General features: G+C 41.4%; 1 protein-coding gene across 1 annotated transcript in view; it reads left to right on the top strand.

Moving 5' to 3' along the window:
* The first annotated feature begins 4,342 nt into the window (after positions 1-4,342).
* Positions 4,343-21,756, top strand: part of NEO1 (neogenin 1) — a 389,738-nt gene continuing 372,324 nt past the window's right edge. The window contains exons 1-5 of the mRNA XM_078773416.1: positions 4,343-5,477; positions 5,568-5,698; positions 6,710-6,985; positions 18,135-18,285; positions 18,939-19,075. Of these exons, the coding sequence (XP_078629542.1) occupies positions 6,727-6,985; positions 18,135-18,285; positions 18,939-19,075 (547 nt within the window). The 5' untranslated portion in view covers positions 4,343-5,477; positions 5,568-5,698; positions 6,710-6,726. The remainder of the gene's footprint in view (positions 5,478-5,567; positions 5,699-6,709; positions 6,986-18,134; positions 18,286-18,938; positions 19,076-21,756) is intronic.

Here is a 21,756-nt window from a genome sequence, read left to right as displayed (position 1 = left end):
GACCTTTAAAAGTCAAAACCGACGTCGAAAATATATAAATAGGAATGTATTATCTGTTATGAGAATGAGACTAGTTAGCTACACAATACCAAAAATTCGGTTCGATTCCGACAACTTTGAAAATTTGACCTTTGTGACCTTGAAATGTCAAAACGAAGGTTACTGACCTTGAAATTATATAGAAAATAATGTATAGTCAGTTATGAGGTTAGTTAGCTACACAATACCGAAAATTCGGTTCGATTCCGACAACTTTGAAAATTTGACCTTTGTGACCTTCAAAGGTCAAAGATCGAAGATTCTGAAATTTGTTGGAAAACTTGTATTTCATGATGTATGTGATAATATAAGATCATGTACGACATTTCACCCTATCAGGAAGAGAAAAATGTAATAAAACCATCTAAAATCGACTTTTCTAAATTCCGTGACCTTCTGACCTTGACCTTTGGGCGAAAATGAAAAATCGGGCTCCGTGGGGCTAGACACATGACAATGGCCTAACCAAATATCGAAACCCCTGTCAGATTCCACCAACCCCTTCGGAGAAGATGTAGCTTGAACTCGATTACCCCCTAAAAAGACATCTTTTTCAGGCGTCGCTCCGCCCACAATGGCCGCAATACGCCCACTCGAGGCAGGACACAACTCGATCATGATATCAACCTCCCACCAAAGTTTCATCAAGATTGGATGATATCATCGGTTAGTTATGCTGCGGAAAGACAGACAGACACACAGACACACAGACAGACACATGCCCATGACGAATATCGTGGTCACTCTGTTTGATAACTCGTGAACCAAAAAGGTTATTTATACGGTCTTACCTTTGAGAGACACGACAATGTTGGTGAAAAACTCTGAATGCTTTGATATGCCTGTTTCGATCCATACATGTGATCCCAAACAAATGGGGAGTTGTTACAAAAGCAAAACGAGGAGAAACCAACTCAGTGAGGGAGCATGCAGAGCTCTGGGCATTTGGCTTCTTCGGCAATCTCCCCTGAATAACATTGTTGACCCCCCGTCAAAGGGGTCCGGAGCTCAAGGACCCTGGCTGGCTGCAACCGAAAACGGCCCAACATCAGTGAACCTTCTTTAATGGAGGGTACACACCTGGACTTTCTTGTTTATATACAAAGTCAAGGTTCGTTGAGGAGCTGGAACACAAAATGGATCAGGACGCCATAAGTAAGTGGTCATCAACAGAAGAAATGTGTCCATTGTCAGAATGGATAGATTTGACTGAGTCTTGGAAGGAAAGTCCGACTCAGCAACCTATCAACAATGGAGAGTCCACAACAGATCTAAGGAAAAACTACACAATTAATTGGAGGATTCATAATATCCTGAAAGACCATTTGGAGTAAAGATATGAAATGGAACACGACAAACCAACCTCGTTTCTCCAAGTCTCCCTCTATTTTGTCCCTCAACCCTGCCGTTAGTGTGTGGCCCCTCTCTCTTTCTGCTGTTCTTTCTGTTCTGTTGCATCTTGATTCATTCGGTGTTCTAGCTCCTCCATGAGCTTTGCCACTGCTGACAAAAAACAGACCCTACCAACTATAGACCCGTGAGTTTGCTTGCAATTACAAGCAATGTCATGCAATCTACTGTAGCGGTCCTTTCCCTTTAAGAGACCGGACAACATCCATTCGCTCGTCAAACATATCCAGTGCAGTGTCCCTCTAACCAATAGGTGGGGCAGAAAGGGGAGGGTAGAACGTCTTGAGAGGTTTTGTGCAAGGCCTGACCTGAAGGTCGCTGTCATGGTGGGTTTTTTATTTCCTCTTTTGCTTACTTGCAGTGTTAATAAAACTTATTTTACACTCGAACTAAGTCCTCACTATACTATCATCGTTTCCGATGTTGTCTTTCCTGTTTTCAAGCAACATTATATCCAATTCTCAGTTTGGATTTTGGCCTGGTCAATCAACATGCTCTCTTTCCTCCTCTATCAGCAAGTATTAGAGGCCCTAAATCTCAAACAAGAGGTTACGACCATCTCCCTGGACATATCTCGGGCATTCAACAGAGGTTGGCATCCTGCTTTGCTTGCCGAGATCTCTGGCTGACATTCCATGCCTCCTTGATTCCTGGATTTCCTCCTTCCTCCACTCAGGGCCATCAAGGGAGCCCTTGTAGCAGCATCATTTTGCATTTGCTAACGTCTACCAACAAGTTACACTGCAGCCGCTGAACAAGTTACTCACAGCTGGTAAGCACCCTGAAGTGTTGTTATGGGTGGAACCAACCTTGTCAACCTTCCACACCATCAAAGACACATTACCCAATGCCTCACTCCTGATTCATCCAAAGCCAGAGGTGCCAACATGACTGATGGTGGACGCACCTGAGGTTGCGGTGGGTGCAGCCCTTTACCAGTTCATTGGTGCTGACTGGCATCAATTGGCCTTTTCTCTAAAGTGCTGAAACCACCAGAGCACAAGTACAGCACCTTCGATCAGGATTTACTCGCTGTATACCTCACCATCAAGCACTTCTGCCACTTATTGGAGGCCAGACAATTATCTGTCCTGACTGACCACAAACCTTTAACTTTCGCTCAGTCCACCCATTCGGACTCTCACTCTCCTCACACACTTTTCCAACTCGGTTTTATATCGCAATTCACTACCAACATCTGGCACATCAAAGGAATCGCGAACTCTGTGGCTGATGCTCTCTCACACGTCGAGGTATTGGCGTTGTTTTCAACCAGTGCACTGGCCATCAGTTTTAATGCACTTGCAGCAGCACAACGTGAGCTCCACCATCTACAGTCTGCAGCAGCTTCGCTTATATTTTGCGAGGTACTAATTCCAGGGACAAAGACTACCCTCGTGTGTGATAAATTGATGAGACAGTCACGCCCTTTTGTACCTGTGGCATTCCGTCATACAGTCTGCGACACTCTTCACTCACTCGTGCACCCGGGTATTTGAGCAACCCAGCGACCCATCACCACGTGCTACGACTGGCTATGCATCAACACTGACGTGTGCCATTGGGCCAAGCAATGTCTTCAATGCCAACACTCCAAGATACAATGTCAAACTGTCGCACCACTCGGTACCTTTTCAACACCAGATAGGGATTTTCACAGAGTCTATGTGGATCTTGTCGGTGCCCTACCACCATCAAACGGGCACTGCTATTTGCTGACTTTTATTGACCACTTCACTCGTTGGCGGAAGGCTACACCAACAGCTGACATCACTGCACCTACCATTGCCAGGGCTTTTGTCCACACCTAGATCACATGTTTTGGTGTTCCATCAACGATCATTCTGAATCATGGTAGCCAGTTTGAATCGGCTCTATTTGGCGAGCTGACTCGACGCCTGGGTTCCGAACGCGTGCAAACCACCACTTACCATTCAGCAGCAAATGGTATGGCGGAGCGTTTCCACCGCCAACTCAAGTCTTCCCTGAAGGTGTATTACAACTCCACGCACTAGATGGACGTCGTACCTATCTATGATCCTGCTTGGTACGTGAGCTGCTCCAAAAGATGTCCTCGGATGCTCCTCTACAGAGGTAATGTTGAAACGCTTCGTCTCCCAGGATAATTATTCTCAACGTCCGATGACACCTTGCCCGACGCCAGCAACTATGCCAACCAACGTCATACAACCATGCAAGGCCCCTGGACGACACCAACACGTACGCCTTCATTTGATAGGACCAAAAGCAATATATAGCATGATATTTCAAAACGTTGTGGACGCGTTATTACAAAACTCGGTGGATGAGTTGGCTGGTGACAAGAACAAAGCAATATATTTTGGTTCAGGTCCGGATCCAGATCCAGCCTATCAGCGGGATACAAAACGTAAACTGTTCAACCCGGTGGAGGTATGCTCCCTTCACTTAAAGGATGTATATGTTGTTTTCTTGAAATTTCACTTAAAGTGTATGAGTTTGAAGCAATTGAGGTAATTGCATGAGTACTTTTTGGGTACAACCCCACAAAACATCCTGATATTAGGCCGTCATTTATAAAATACACATTGAATAGGAAGCTTTTGTGGTGGAGAAATAGTTGAGGGAAGGGGAGTAGAGAAGAGAATAGGAGAGACATGAAGAATAAATGGAAGTGATGGGAAAGGGAGGGTGGGCGGAAGGAGAGCAAGTTTCTCTATTTCATATCCATAATTTAGAGTCAAATGTTGGAGTTTTGAAAGGGTTTTGTTCATCGCACTGTTGTTGTTTCACAAGAGTACACTCTGCAATAGCTCAGCACAAATAGTTCCATGTCGAAATGCCAGGCAGCTTTTGTCCCATTCACGATAAAGTAGAATTCTGCGAGGAGACACAGAGGCTGGATTGTGTGTGCACACCATGCCAAAATAGTATCATCCATCACCTGTCTGACTCAGCGCCTCGAGCTGGCCTTCCCTCTCGTACCCTCGCCGAGGCCTGGCCGTCCTGAGGTACCGCATACAGCTGATATGTCAATGCCATTGCTGGCTCGTCAAGATTGTGAGAAGCCACGTCAACATCTGAGGTCCAGTAGCTTTGTCAATGTCAGCCAGGATCTTTATTGTTACCCAAACTTAACTTGGTCCGTTGTGTGTCTGAATTTTTTCTATTCCTATTTGTAATTTTTTTCCCTCTATGATTGTGGTTTGTCATGCCATATATTGTGATTTCATGCCATATATTGTGATTGCCATATATTGTGATTGTCATGCCATATATTGTGATCGTCATGCCATATATTGTGATTGTCATGCCATATATTGTGATTGTCATGCCATATATTGTGATTGTCATGCCATATATTGTGATCGTCATGCCATATATTGTGATTGTCATGCCATATATTGTGATTGCCATATATTGTGATTGCCATGCCATATATTGTGATTGTCATGCCATATATTGTGATTGTCATGCCATATATTGTGATTGTCATGCCATATATTGTGATTGTCATGCCATATATTGTGATTGTCATGCCATATATTGTGATTGTCATGCCATATAATGTGATTGCCATGCCATATATTGTGATTGTCATGCCATATATTGTGATCGTCATGCCATATATTGTGATTGTCATGCCATATATTGTGATTGCCATATATTGTGATTGCCATGCCATATATTGTGATTGTCATGCCATATATTGTGATTGTCATGCCATATATTGTGATTGCCATGCCATATATTGTGATTGTCATGCCATATATTATGATTGTCATGCCATATATTGTGATTGTCATGCCATATATTGTGATTGTCATGCCATATATTATGATTGTAATGCCATATATTGTGATTGTCATGCCATATATTGTGATTGTCATGCCACTTTCTACATATATGGCATAATATATGGGGCTGTTTGTCTGTTTTGTTTTTCGTCTCAACCCCACCATTAAGAAATTAGGGAATTATGAAGCAAATCATTGGAGCAAATCACTTGGATGGACGTTAAACTCGGCGTCCCATCTGCTAGCATATTGGTTGGTGGACATTAACAATTCCATGGTGTTTTTCGTGAAGAGTAAGTGAGTTATCACGGACACCATTGCCTATTTCGAAAATCCTGCCAGGACTGTGGTAGCAAGTAGTCTGGTCTTATTGGAGGTTCCTTGACGCCAAATAAAGCTGCTTGCTATCTTAGAGTGTGATTGCTGTCTGGGAAGAATAAGCTGTCCGTCTGCACTGCAAGCAAATTGACAAGGTGGTTTGTAGGTTTCATGTGAATGTCCTTCTTCGTTAATGAAGCACACACACACACACACACACACACACACACACACACACACACACAGACAGAGAGACAGACAGACAGACACACACACACACACACACACACACACATATGCACATATACACATTTACACATATATACATCTACACACACACACACACACACACACACACACACACACACACACACACACACACACACACACACATGCACATATACACATTTACACATATATACATCCATACACACACACACACACACACACACACACACACACACACACACACACACATACATGCACACACACACACACACACACACACATGCACACACACACACACACACACACACACACACACACACACACACACACACACACACACACACACATATACACACACACATACATCTTGTTTTTTTATTTTTGTCCCTCACAATTCTATCTCTTATGATTTTCAATTCCTACTTCTCTTTTTCAATTCTTATTTTAAAATGCATTTAATTAATTGTACAATATCGGTTGTTCCTAAACTTAAATATAAAAAATTTAAAGGATTTCTGTAAATGATGTTAATTTCACAACATCCCATATTCAACTTTATTAAAATTGTAAACCTCAAAACATAGTTCCCTTACCTAAAGTAAGAACCTTAACCTGTAAGCAATTGATTAGTTTCACGACTGCACACGGATCATCAGCTGGACACACACACACACACACACACACACACACACACACACACACACACACACACACACACACACAAACACACACACACACACACTCAAAGTAATGCCATAAAAATAGCCGTATAAAGTAGTGTATAGACATGAAAGTTACCAACAGACCTAACTCTGAAAGCTCAGGAACAAATCCTGGGTGACGTGGCACGATCTCTAACCTGTACTCTGAAAGTGCCACAGTAATGACGAAAAGATCCGATCATTTTTTAATTTCTGCATGTTGTCCTCTGATCCCAGAGCCTCCTCATATCACTATGCACACTGCTGCGGTGGAAGTCTCCCAAGGCAACGGTGTGCTTTTGCACTGCGAAGTGCATGGTAAACCGGCACCTCATTTGTCGTGGCAAAAGGATGGAGAACTTCTGCCCACTGATCCACGGGTCACCATGTTGCCTGAAGGAGCCCTGGAGATCAGTGGAGCAAGGGCGTCGGATGCCGGCAAGTATCGATGTGTGGCTGAGAATGTCGCTGGAACTCGAACTAGCAAGGAGGCGAAGCTGACGGTCATTTCAGGTATGTTTCATGGAATACAGCTTTATTTTTACCCTGCGCTCGCGAAGCGAAAAGTGGGGTTAAGCATTCACCTACGTACGTTCGTGTGTGTGCCATGTCTGCATTTAAAAAATTCATTTTCTCGGCAACCGTTGGTCCGATTGACATGAAATTTTCACCATAGGAGGGCCTCCTCCTGTACAATATTTTAATAAATATTATGACGTCATAGGCCACGTGGTACAGGCGCCATCTTGGAAAAACGTTACACCTCTATCTCCCAAACCGCTCAATGGAAATAATGGAAACATGGCTCATTGCCAAGTACTCACCATGGGGAATAGGTGTTGTTAACGATGACATCATTGGTGCCATAATTATGACGTCATAATTCGACAGGGACAACGCTTAGTCTGATCAGTTTGAAATGTATTGAGCGTGATCTATGCAACAATTATATTAGAAAATATAAACTTGTGATGTCATCGCTCACATGGTCTGAAAGCCATATTGGATCAAAGAAAAAAAAATGTTCAAAAACAGAAGAGTTGGCTTGCAGCAAGTTGACTGCGCAGGGTAAGTATTCTATGAATACCATCTAGTTTGTTCTGTGTTGGTGATGATGACAGGTCAGTTCGTAGCAGGCTTAATTCCAAGCTTTCTGGTGTCTGCTTTCAATTGCTGGTGCAGCAGCAGGAAGTAGCATTGCATCATGAGGCCAGTTAACCTAGGGAGGGGAAGTTAAGTTGGCTTTCCCATCTGAAATATCTCATGATATCTTTCATCGGAGAAGGGCCTTTGTGTCAGTACCGTGGTCAATGCTGTAGATGGGGATCCTGACAAAACACTAAATAGGATATAGATGATGTGTATGTGGAAGGATTCAAAGTTTGATGCCAATGGGCATTTATTTTGGTAAACAAACAAAATTATCTCATGAATATAATGGAAAACGAGTTTTAATCATGATTGCCAGTGTCGACCTTCGTCAGAGGGCAGTTAGAACAGTTGATGGAATCAGCAGGATGTTTACCGAGGTGTGCTAACCGCAATGAAGAGCAAGGAGAAGCTAACGATTCGAGCGTTAACGCTCTTTTGCTCCGAAGAATGGTTAACGCCCATCGAGACAGATAACCAACTTTCTCAGGAATTGTGTCATCCTCTTGTTTTGTAGACAAGCTGGCTCATCAATGAAGAGTTCAAGTGTTTTTCTGGCTGTTCCATCTGTTTCCACAATAATACCGACAGAGAAACAAATAATCAAAATCTGGCTTTGGATCTTGGAGTTTAACTCAGGAGTGTAACTGTACTTGCCAATGTGCAAACTTTGCTGCTCCAGATAACTATTCTATCTAATTTGTAATAACCGTTCGTCCGATTGACATGAAATTTTCACGATAGGAGGGCCTCCTCCTGTAGAATATTTTAATGATTGTTATTACGTCATAGGTCACGTGGTACAGGCGCCATCTTGGAAAAACGTCGCACCTCTATATCTCTGAAACCACTCTATGGAAAAAATTGAGACCTGGTTCATTGTCAACTACTTCCCATGGGGAATAAGATATGTTAATGATGATGTCATCGGTGCCTTCGTTATAACGTCATAATTCGACAAATACAACACATCCATCCGATCATTATTAATTTTTTTCAGCAACTCTTGGTCTGATGTACACTAAATTTTCACCATAGGAGCACGTCATCCTTTGGAATATTTTAATGATAATCATGACGTCATAGGTCATGTGTTACAGGCGCCATCTTGGAAAAACCGAAAAATGTTGCACCTCTATATCTCCAAAACCGCTGCATGGAAAAAATTGAAACATGGCTCATTGTAAAGAACTCCATATGCGGAATTGGTGTTGTTAACGATGACGTGATTGGTGCCATAGTTATGACGTCATAATTCGACAGGGACAACGCTTAGTCTGATCAGTTTGAAATGTATTGAGCATGATCTATGCAACATTAATATTAGAGAATATAAATTTATGATGTCATCGGTCACGTGGTCTGGCAGCCATATTGGATCAAAGAAAAAAAAAGTTCAAAAACAGAAGAGTTGGCTCACATCAAGTTGACTGCGCAGGGTAAATATTCTATGAATACCATCTAGTTTCTTCTGTCATCGTTCATTAAACATCCATTTTACATAGGAAAACTGCTTATCTCTTTGTTGATTGAGTTTGTGTACATGGCGTTTCATGGCTCTGAATTCTTCCTTTTTAACTATAAGGCAAATAAGAAACAAGACCGAAAGTCTAACAGCGGCGTAGCCGGGCTTGTTTGATACTTTAGTTGAAGAGGATAGTATGACCTGGGTTGAGATACCAGTTAGCAAATAATGTAAGTATTAAATTATTTTTGAAGTACTCCAAGTCTCTAAGCTGTTTGTCACCATGGAAAAGAAGAGATTGCATTGAGACACTCGTTTATTCTGTATGTTTCGAGTCAACCATGAACCAACCATACACCGCTTCAATCCAGTAGCTTTGCGTTCACGGCAAAGGGATTGCAGTGTTATGAATTTATTTACTCTATTTTTAGCTCAACTGGAACGAAGTTCAGGGGAGCTTCTGCGATGGAGTGTCATCCGTCCGTCCATCATTCCGTGAGTCCGTAAACACATGCAACTTCATCTCCGAAACCGCTGATGGGATTGCAACCAAATTTGCACAAATTATATTTGTTGTGTTGTGACTAAAGTTTGTTCACGGCATTAAAAAAAATTGTGGTCTAAGGGGTTTACCTGGGTCAGCTTTGACCCCACAAAAATAGGAATTTGCTTTTTCCTCTGAAACTATACACACTATTTCGATGAAACTGGACCACAACCTTCAACACCCATGATGTACCGAACTTTGTTCATGGCACTAAGAAAATAGAAGTCTAAGGGGATATACGGGGGGGTCAAAGTGGGTCCAGGTTTGACCCCCAAAATAGGTATTTGCTTTCTTCTCAGAACCTACACACACAATTTCGATGAAACTTCACCACAACCTTCACCACCCGCGATGTACCAAAGTTTGTTCACGGCATTTAAAAAATCTGCCCCTTTGGAGATCTATGAGGGAGGGGGGTGTTGCCCCCCAAAATAGGTATTTGCTTTCTCCTCAGAAACTACACATGCAATTTCGATGAAACTTTACCACAACCTTCATCACCCATGATGCACCAATGTTTGTTCGAGTAATTAAAAAAAATTGGGGTCTGAGGAGGTATACGGGGTTGGTGGAGCTTTGGGGGTGGGGGGGGGGGGGGGGGGGGGTGGGTCGTGGGGTTTGGTTGAGGTGGGGGTGGGGGGGGGGGGTTGCTGCCCGAAATAGGTTTTTTATGTTAGTATGATTCTACATGCTGTCCTATCTTCTGGCAACCATTGAAATTGGTTTAAAATACCCTTAGTCAGTGCAGTATACTGTTTGTTCTACCAGGTGAGTGCAAGGGGTATTGCCCCTATGTTTATTATTAACATTATTATTATTACAAAAATGATGCTACTTTATTAAGAAACCTGGGCTAACTTGTCCGAAATGGCCTGAAGGTGAGGCATGGAGGCACGAAGCCTAAGGCCTATATGTATACTCTGTTGTTGGAAAACCCATAACGCCTATGCTTTGGATATTTCATGGTCATTTTAACATTCGGTTTGTTTTTGTTTCACACTGAATGAAAAATGTAAAAGTAGAGCATGCAGACTGTGATATGTTACAGATTCGACAATATGTTCGGCCTGAGCAGCATATAAATCAAAATGGCAGTGTGTGGAGTCAGCCTCATACGCCATAATGACATCACAGACGTAATCACATCTCATAACCCCTGTCACGTGAACATATCCTCAGCTATGATTGGTGTATGTTTGTGAGGGACATACATACATATGGACAGACAAACACTGTTCTGGACTGCTTTGCCCTACGGGCAAAGTTATTTTATCATCAAATGGGATTGATTCACAGGGCACCATTCCAAATCCCTCCCCACGAACTTCCACTGTTTCCTCACTCCCTGATTCAAAATACAATGAAAGGATATACAAGTCAAGCACTGCAGTGAATGGTAAAGCATCACTAGTATATCAGACTTGCTTGGGGCAGGTATATTGCCCCACCCTTTTGGTTGTTAATGAGTCAACTGTTTTTTTTCAACAACCTAATAGTGGCACGGCAGTTCTCCTAAAACTACAATGACTTCCTGAAGGTTAGACCCCAAATCAAAAATACTGTCAGCCTCAACTGGAACTGGATTTGAACAAACAACCTCTGGGATTCCACTCCAGTGTAATCAACAACAAGTCACCATTATGCCCAACCTATTCTATGTTTCCCACTTGTCTCCATAATAATCTCTTATAATTATTAATATGGCAATTTCCAAAAAATGCCTCAGATTCATCAATGGCCCACACCATTTAAACAGTTGTTTTCACTCACTGAAATAGAAAAACCCGAAAAGTGATTCCCATTTCAAAATACCGTAGACGTAGAGGAACGTTTTCAAAACCAAAATGCTGTATGATTGGAGTTTTCATTGAATTAGGAATTGTTTGCAAACAATGGCATTATGTGTACCTTCTGTCCAGATAGAGGAATCTACTTAAAGTCATTGACACTGAATAAAGAGTCTATCAGGACATTATACTCGCTGCGGTGTTACAAAGTCTCTGTTCATCATTGTGAAATGCAAGGCAGTGGCAGCCGTTCCCATTCTGTTCTTAATTGGCATTAGGCAGGGCCGCACTTGCGTCTGAAGCCTGCGCAGGCCTTAAATTAGGCCCGATGCATGGCAGTGCGACTGTTGCTCTTGACAACTTGTCTGTGACACCTGGGACCTGACAGATTCCAACTATTTTCCATGACAAAGGATGCTCAGTCACACATCCTGGAGGCATTCCCTCCAAGTACACAGCTGCCTGAGTTATGCGCTCACACATCTTGTGTGCACAATATTTGAGGCGATACATCTCATCACCATGATTTTCCCCACCAATTATCCTTCTGTCTGTCGAGATGAAAGTACCGTTAGTAAATTTACGATACTGAAGTACTTGTTTTGGGGGTTTTTCACATGTAGTCCTTTCAATGCAACTTTATAACTATTGTGAAACACTCTAACAATAAATTTGCAGTTAGAAAAAAATAATTCATGGCAGTTTCTAAAGAATTAACGTAATACTCGAAATTAAGGCACTTGGTATAACGCATACCTCCACCGGCCTGAACGGTTTACGTTTTGTATTCCACTGATAGGCCGGATGTGGATTCGGACCTGAACCAAAATCTAATTGGTTTGTACTTGTCACTTATCCAACTCCTCCACCAAGTTTAGTCATAATCCGTTCACAACTTTTTATAATATCCTGCTGTGTATCGTTTTTGGCCCAATCTCTCAATGGTAAAGAATCACTTAAAAATTCTCGGATCCAGATCACCTGGTGTCTTCACCAAATCTAATCAATTCTTCCTTGTCACACTCCCATCCTTTTCACCAAGTTTCGTCCGAATCCGTTCATAACTTTTTTTAGGTATGGGATACATCATTTTGGCCCTCTCACTCAATGGTGACGAATCACTTTAAAATTCTCGTATCCAAATCCGGTTCCTCACCAAAATCTAATCAATTTGTCCTTGTCATCCACCCACACCCAACCTGTCCACCAAGTTTGTCCGAATCTGTCCTTAACTTTGTGAGACATCCTGCTCTCAGACAGACTAACAGAAGTGAAAACATAACCTCTGTCCACCTTCGGTGTCGGAGATAATCATTTTACAAAAACATTGTTATGGTACAGCTCACCGGCTTATTCAATCATTTATAATAAAATTAACATTAGTCTTCAGCAAAACTTCTCTGGTTTATTTTCCTTGTGTTCAGAGGTCCTTACTATTGTATTCCCATAACAACAAGCATTCTGAATATTGCGCTGCAATACATGTCCCCTACCAAAGTTCAAAGTGCCATAACTTTGTCAAAAATAATCGAAACGTCGTGAAGTTCGAACCTGACCTGTAACTTATCATGAGGAAACGATGTGCCAAGTTTGAAATCATTAGCATCAAGCGTTTAGAAGAAAAGCCCGGAAAACTGTTCTTTGCGTGACGGACTGACGGACTGACGGACGGAGGGACGGCGTGCAAACCTATAGTCCCCTCCGGTGTACACCGGTAGGGGACTAATAACCATCAAGTTACAATTTGTGTCACATGGAGCCAAATGTGGCCATGCCATGTGATGAGAGGCAATGACGGCACTTTCCACTGAGCTCCAGAAGAACTTCTTTGCAAATTCCCCTTTCTGGCAAATTCCTTGCTGAAGAACACTCTTTGGGTTTCTTTACTTTCCCATGACCTACGTTGAGCATATCATATTTTCATACTTGCTTCCAGAGGTGGCATTTCCTCAGCATATTCCATCGCGTCTCGTCATTTATTGATGCTCTTAGCTCCTCACAAAATACAAAGCAATTATACACAATGCTCTGTAACGCGGATGGCATCTTTCTCTAAACCGGGGACTCTGTATTCCAACTTATCACTCTTGATCACAATGGAGTCCAAGGAATCATCAACACCAATAAGCCACAGTGTTTGTTGTTTTCTGATCCCAGGCAAGTTGGCAGCTTCTTTGTATTTAACTGTTTCACACCTGGACTTTTACTGCCTGGTTTCTTTTATATACCCCCGTCCCATCATCTCCAGCCTTCCCTTCCAGGCTGCTTGCTCATCTCCATTATATCATACACCAGCAGAAGTACCCGTAATTGCCGGGCGGGGGAGGGGAGGGGGAGGGGAGGGGAACGTGGGGGGGGGGAGCGAGCCCCTTGGCAAAGCGAGCGATTTTTTTTTTCATAGCGTCATAGCGTCATAGCGTTCATAGCGTCATAACGTTTCATAGCGTCATAGCGATTTTTTTTTCATAGCGTCATAGCGTCATAGCGTTCATAGCGTCATATCGTTCATAGCATCATAGCATTTCATAGCGTCATAGCGATTTTTTTTTTCATAGCGTCATAGCGGTCATAGCGTCATAGCGTTCATAGCGTCTTAGCGTTTCATAGCGTCATAGCGATTTTTTTTTCATAGCGGTCATAGCGTCATAACGTTCATAGCGTCATCACGTGATCGCTCTGAGCGAATCAGCGCCCACCGGCTCTGATTCCGTTGATTCCGTGCGCTGAAATGCGCTGAGGTAAATATGAATAAGAAATATGGATCGTCAAATATTTTGAGTTCGGCCATGTTCGTCCCACGCTCAATGGCCATGTCTATGTCAAATATCAAGCACGTAAGCCTCTCCGTTTCGGAGTCTATCGGTAACATTACACACATACACACACACACACACACACACACACACACACACACACACACACACACACACACACACACACACACACAAACTGTGTTTTATATATATAGATATTTTGTCTTGTCTGTTAATCAATATTCCTGGTTCTGTACATTCCTAATCCCATCTTGCAGTCTTTTAAAATGAAAGCTTGACCTACGTCTGTCTGTAATCGATTCCTCTATGTATGTAGAGATTATTTCCTTATTTATTTCCTTCCTATCTCCTCATTATGACGACATACATCCCACGGTCCTTTGCTCTCCAGCTCGCTCTTCCAGGAACCAAGACACTTGTCTAAAAAAATTAAAGTTACAACCATATGAGTCTTTTGAGGCCCTGTCAATATGTCGTAACATACGGGGGCAGCTAATGGTATATTTATAGACGGGTGAGCTTAGCACTAGATTGGCCTTGGCAAGAGGTAAAATGTTATTAAAGTGGATGAGAGTGACAAATTGCACCACTGTTGTTCTTTTCTGTAGTCACCAATGACATAGTCTTTTATAGTTCATAATAATCAACAATTGGACCTTCCATTAATTTGGTCCCGTTATGGTATACCGTATTCTGGACTTTAGGTTACGTTATACAAGTTAAGTGGAATATTTTTCACAAAATCAAAGAAAAGATAAACCACAGCAGTCCACCACTGATTTTAAATGAAAACATGAGGGTGTTTCATTGTATGTATATCTGACCAAAGATGCAGACTCCAAAAACGAAGAAATTACAAATAAAACTTCTATTGCAGAAAGATTATTTGAAGAACTGCCCTAATCTACTGAACTTGAGGAACACTCCAGGTTATGTTGTCCAACATTTATACACACTTCCATTATGATAAACAGGTCAGGTCAGCTGTCCAACCAATGGTCGGAAAGAGAGAAGCAGATGGACAGAAAAATGCAACTACTTTAATACATAGACAATTGTATTGAGGAATTTATGAAACACCCACCTACATTACGACACCCGCTGGGACCCCAAAACGTTCCACAGAAGGTTTGGCAGAGCTAGCCCCAAAACTGAGGGAGTAGTTTCGGGATGAATGGATGGACAGACGGACATACCTGTTTTTTGTTTATATATATATATATATATATATATATATATATATATCATTTTGGCCCTATCTCTCTATGGTGAAGAATCACTTAAAATATTTTAAAATTCTCATGCCAAGATCCGTATTCAGATCTTCACTAAAATTAAATCAATTCTTCCTTGAAAACATAACCGGTGGTGGAAGTAATAAATCCCTGCTTAAAATATCAATAAAAGGAAATAAAAATTTCCACACCCACCCATGGAGGATCTGCATGGAGATGAGCAAGATCCAGACAATCATCCCCTGCACTTGCATTAGTAATATGATTTTCCCCTTTACCACCATGTGTGCCATTCCTTTTACAACCTTTTTGTCAGGTCGCGCTGCTTTTATCCTGGTTTCTCACAGGTGAAGCCCCTAAAATTACAATTGGTTGTAGGATTTAGGGATGGAAGGTCAGGCATCCCAGGAGCAGCAAAGCAATTATGTAATTCAATATTAATTTCAATTCAATAATATTAAATGTGTCCGGCCACAAACACTGAACTGGATGGTATTCATAGAATACTTACCCTGCGCAGTCAACTTGGTGCGAGCCAACTCTTCTGTTTTTGAACGTTTTGTTTTTTTCTGTGATCCAATATGGCTTTCAGACCATGTGAGCGATGACATCATAAGTTTATATTTTCTAATATAATTGTTGCATAGATCATGCTCAATAAATTTCAAACTGATCAGACTAAGCGTTGTCCCTGTTGAATTATGACGTCATAATTATGGCACCAATTATGTCATCATTAACAACACCTATTCCCCATATGGAGTTCTTTACAATAAGCCACGTTTCATTTTTTTCCAAAGAGCGGTTTTGGATATATAGAGGTGCAATGTTTTTCCAAGATGGTGCCTGTACCACATGCTCTATGACATCATGATTATCATTAAAATATTCCAAAGGAGGAGATGCTCCTATGGTGAAAATTTCGTGTCAAACGGACCAACAGTTGCAGAGAAAATAAATTCATACTGATCGAATCAAGCTTTGTACTTGTCGAATTATGATGTCATAATTAAGGTACCGATAACATCATCATTGGCATATCTTATTCCGCAATGGGAGTGCTTGACAATGAGCCATGTTTCAATTTTTTTCATTGAGCGGTTTTGGAGATATTGAGGTGCAACCTTTGTCGATTTTTCCAAGATGGTGCCTGTACCGCGTGATCTATGACGTCATAATTATCATTTAAAAAATTGTACAGGAGGACCGCTCATATTCTGAAAATTTCGTGTCCATCGGACAAACACGTGCAGAGGGATTTTTTTCGCATAATGATCAGATCAAGCGTTGTATTGTCGAATTATGGCGTCATAATGAAGGCACCAATGACATCATCATCACCATATGTTATTCCCCATGGAGAGTACTTGGCAATGAGCCATGTTTCAATTTTTTTTCCATTGAGCGGTTTTGGAGATATAGAGGTGTAACGTTTTTCTAAGATGGCGTCCGTACCACGTGACCTATGACGTCATAATTATGAATAAAATAATTATACAGGCGGAGGCTTTCCTATGGTAAAATTTGGTGCGAATTGGACCAACGGTTGCCGAGAAAATGAGTTTTAAAAATGCAGGCACATACGCATGCACGACGAACACAACCAAATGCTTAACCCTGGTTTTCGCTTCGCGAGCGCAGGGTAATAAACTCCTGATGTTGAAACGTATTGAATACTGTAGCAGTTACAGTGCATTTATTAATGGCGTTACTTGGTCGGTTTAGGTGGCCTTCACCCACATAGCCCAGACCTACCAGGCACCCTTTTATACAGGTATTGATAGATAATTTGAATTCAATCTTACTGGAGTAGAGTTATAATGATGACCATAGGTCAATATTATTTGGAAAAACTTCACTTGCCATGCAGATTTCTGTCTCTGTGCACACACATCCTTTAATAACGAATAGCAATTACCAAATTGATAATTATGGGCCCATATATCTATTATTATGTGTACATGAGAGGGGAACTAAATTGAGAAATTCTAAGAATAGATAGGGAAGGTGTGACATTGTGGACCAAGTGGGGAAAAGAAGAGGGAAAGAGGGTATAATAGGATGGGGAGTGAACGGAAGGGGTATTAGCACCGAGGGCACGAGGAAGGAATGATCGGAATATTTTACCATATTTGCTTATTTAATAAATAGATGGCTCCTTACCTTGCTATAAAATGATCTCATTTTCAATAATGTTATTCTCTCTTTCGAATTCTACACTTCCAAGTTCCACATATATGTTTTTTTGCAGAGGATGTGAGCTCACTCTGAATACTGGGTCTCCATCATATAATCTATGGCAACTGAAGTCTATGTTGCCCTTTCAAATTTCGTTTGAATTTTTTTTTTGCAGTGACAGAATTTTACAAATCACACTTTGGTAGCATAGCTTCAAAGGAAATAAATAACCCAGTTGTGCTAACATTGTGGGGACTTCACCCTCCAAATATTTAGTGTCCAAAACATGCTGCCCTTCACGAATAGGACATGGCGTGTGCAAGTTATGCAAGCCTGGCTGCCGGTCAGCTGTCTATTGCTGTCACCCTTGGATAAGAGGGAGAACAGCTTGCCACTGCCCCCTCATTTTCGATCTCCTCGTTCACCCACCCCCTTCCACCCCCAAATCCACCCTACCTATGCCTTTGTTGCATCTGCAGTCTCTCCCTTTACCTCCCCAATCCTTTCCCTACCCCTCGTTTCATCAGATTCAAGCGCATATGAGCGCCCAGCGTTCATCAGACGGCCTGTGGATGTCGCCGTACTTGCAGGCCACACTGCCTTGATCGAATGTTCTGCTATCGGCCATCCTCGTCCCAAACTCCAATGGACTAAGCGGGGCAACATCGTGCCTGGAAGGTGGGAATTTGAATCCCAGGAAAGGTTAATTTTTCAAAATCACATTTTCTCCTCCCTCAGAATCACATTTGCTCCTTCTGCTTGTCCCATTGGTTCCATGCTGTCTTGCTGAGATAATTGGCTACACAGGTGGCTTGGAGCAATTGAAGGGGCTGGGTTAGGTCATTGCAGTGAATATCATCTGAGGCCCATCCATTGCTAACATCTGTTCTTGTTCATCTCCCTGGGATCATGTAGCCATTGGGAGGCCCTCATGTATGCAGAGGTGGTCGCATAAAAAAACCACCTTTTAGAGGCCATGCGGGGGTTGGCCTTTTTCGGGGACCGTGGTTGTTGTTGTTTTTTTTGGTCCCCTTTTTGAAGCAATGTTTTACGGCCGGATGCCCTTCCTGCCGCCAACCCAAGTTTGCATAAAGGTCGCATAAAGGCAAGCCTTTTTAATCACAAACTGCTATTGGCCAAATAATGTTATTTGGTGAGAAAAATCCAACCAACTGAATTCAAAATTTACACTAGGAATTTAGAAAGATCTCACAGTAATGTAAACTTTAACATTTGTCACAGTGCTTTGAATGTAAAGTCTCGACATCAACTCTCTCTCTTCCCTCCACCGTTCCCTCTTTCTTGGCCCTCGGCTGTTTATTCCATTTCAGAGAGAAAAGAATCATGATGGTTGGAGGGGGACATCTTAGAATTGACAACACAACCACCAACGATTCTGGAATTTACAAATGTGCAGTGCACGGGATGAATGAAACCCTTGAAGCCAAGGCTGAACTGAACGTTCTGAGTGAGTAAAATGTACATCACTCCACTGACATGGCTGTTCATGCTTTAATTGCTTTTCAGTGTGTTGGAAATCTCGACTCACAGACTTGAAGCAATAATGCCCTCAAGTAGATCAAATAGTATACGTGGGAGGAATTGGGGAGATACGAAATAGCATCTACATGATGGATCATATCTTGACAACGTCTGGCCAGCAGCACATGACATTCGAGGAAACTAGATCAGGACTTAAGGCAACAGATAACATCATAGCTTTTTGCAGGATGTGATACTGCTAACACGATGATGTTATCTGTTGCCATGATGCTTCATCAGCAGGACAATTTTTTTTTTCCTGAAAGTTGTGAAAAGAAGCCTTTAATGCTGAAGGCTATAGGGGTGCAAAAAGTGCAAAACCTTTGGCTGAAAGCAATGAAAATAAATGAAGGTGGAAATAAAATAAGTAGAATCAAAGACGACGTGAGGAAACGAGTCCGAAACTAGAACGGCACTCGGTAGAGCGCATACCTCCGCCAGGCTGAACAGTTTGTTTTGTATCCCACTGATAGACCGGATCTGGATTCGGACCTGAACCAAAATCTAATCGGCTTGTTCTCATCACCTAACCAACTCGTCCACCAGGTTTAGTCATAACTGGTCCATAACCTTTTTAAACATCATGATATATATCGCTTTTCGCCCGATCTCTCAATGGTGAAGAATCACTTGAAAATTAAATAATTATCGTATCCGAATCCATATTCATATCTTCACCAAAATTGAGCTAATTTTTCATTGTCACACACCCAACCTCTCCAACAAGTTTCGTCCGAAACTGTCCACAACGTTTTGAGATATCCTGCTATATATTGTTTTTGGCCCGATCTCCCAATGGTGAAGAATCACTTAAAAAATTATCCTAGCCAGATCCGAATCTGGATCTTCACCAAAATTTAATCATTTGGTATTTGTCACATACCCAACCTCTCTGCCAAATTTCGTCTGAATCGTTTCACAACTTTTTGAGAGATATTGTTCACAGACAGACAACAGACAAACAAACAAGAAGACTTCATGCAGAGCACGATACTTGCAAAATCCAACCCCACCCTCCCCCGAAAAAAGGTTGCAATTGATCCAGCAAATTGTCCATTTCATCAAGATCAAAATTGACGATCTTGATCAAAGCTCGGGTCAATAGGATGAAAAGTGACGATTTTTAAATAAAAATTGATAATTTTAGAAGTTTGACCTTGAGGTGACATTTGACCTTTTTACCTAAAAAAATAAGTTGGTTTCCCAATTTAGTGACTCACTGTGCAAATGCTGTTCAACTTCCAAGTCAATCGGATGAAAATTGACAGTTTATCAGATTAAAATTTCTGGTTGTGGAAATATGACTTTGAGTTGATTTTTGACCTTTTGACCTCAAAAATAGTTGGTTTTCCCATTTAATGACAATATACAAATGCTGTTCAATTATTAAGTCAATCGGATTAAAAATGGCGATTTTAGGAATTTGATCTGCAGATGAACTTTGACATTTGACCTCAAAATCAATAGGCTTCTCAATTGTGACGACCTCTACAGCTTAGTGAAGTTGCATGACGATCGGTTTAGAATTGTGACCTGTAGGCCGGTGACAAACAAACAAACAGACAGACAGAATGAAAAATCACTCATTGAGCGACACTTGGCAAAACAGTTAAACAAAAGTTAATCGTATGAAAATTGACAATTTTAGAAATTTGGCTTATGTTGACCTGTTTGCCAATGTTGACCTCAAAAATAGTTAGTGGTTGAATTCAGTTAGCTGATATGAAACTCCTATTCAAATTTCAAGTCAATCGGATGAAAATTGAGGATTTTAGAAATTCGAAGAAAAGTGGTTGATCTTTGGCCTATGTTGACCTTTTGACCTCAAAAATATATAGGATTTTGACAGACCACGAATTCTACCATTTGGTGAAGTTTCGTGTAGATCGGTTTAAAATTGTGACCTGTAGGCAAGTATAAGTGAGCGGACAGACAAACAAACAAACACACAAACAAACACACAAACTGGAGTGATCAACATACTTGTCAAAAATTTTTTTGGGCCAAGTAATAACAAACACAACCAAACGCAAGTAATAACAGTAATAACAATAGAATAATCGACCAGTATACTTCAAAAATCTTCGATTTTGCAAGTAACAAACAAACAGACAGCGGTGAAAACATAACCTCCATCCACCTTCAGTGGCGGAGGAAAAGACGAATAGAAAATGGAAGGGAGGATAGTGAGCGAAGATGTGTTAGAAAAGGGAAAAGAGGTTGGTGGTGAAGAATTACAGTTTGTTTGTTCGTTTGCAGAATATGGCTGTGGGTTTGCTCTTAATTACAAAGATGGGGTGTTGTCGTGCCAGGATAGGACAACCGGATTAACATCCATCTGAGGGATGGCATACACATTGATGCCTCATTCTGTCTGCGAAACACCACGATGGCAGTTTATGGCTGTGTGCACGTTAAAATTCAGGTTAGATAGCTCAGAGGCAAGTGTGCATATTTCTAGGCCTATATACAAAAATATACAAAAATATACAAAATATACAAATATTGTATATACAAAAAATAATTAAAAAACCCATTAAAAAAACAAAAAAAAAACATATATGTCATGCGTTGAGCCCTACAGCTGACAATCCCGACTTGGGAGGC

This window comes from Myxine glutinosa, chromosome 2 (genome assembly GCF_964187855.1).
Source record: "Myxine glutinosa chromosome 2, kmMyxGlut1.1, whole genome shotgun sequence".
NCBI lineage: Eukaryota > Metazoa > Chordata > Myxini > Myxiniformes > Myxinidae > Myxine > Myxine glutinosa.
Note: the sequence above shows the minus strand (reverse complement) of the source record. Positions and strands in the feature narration are given on the sequence as shown.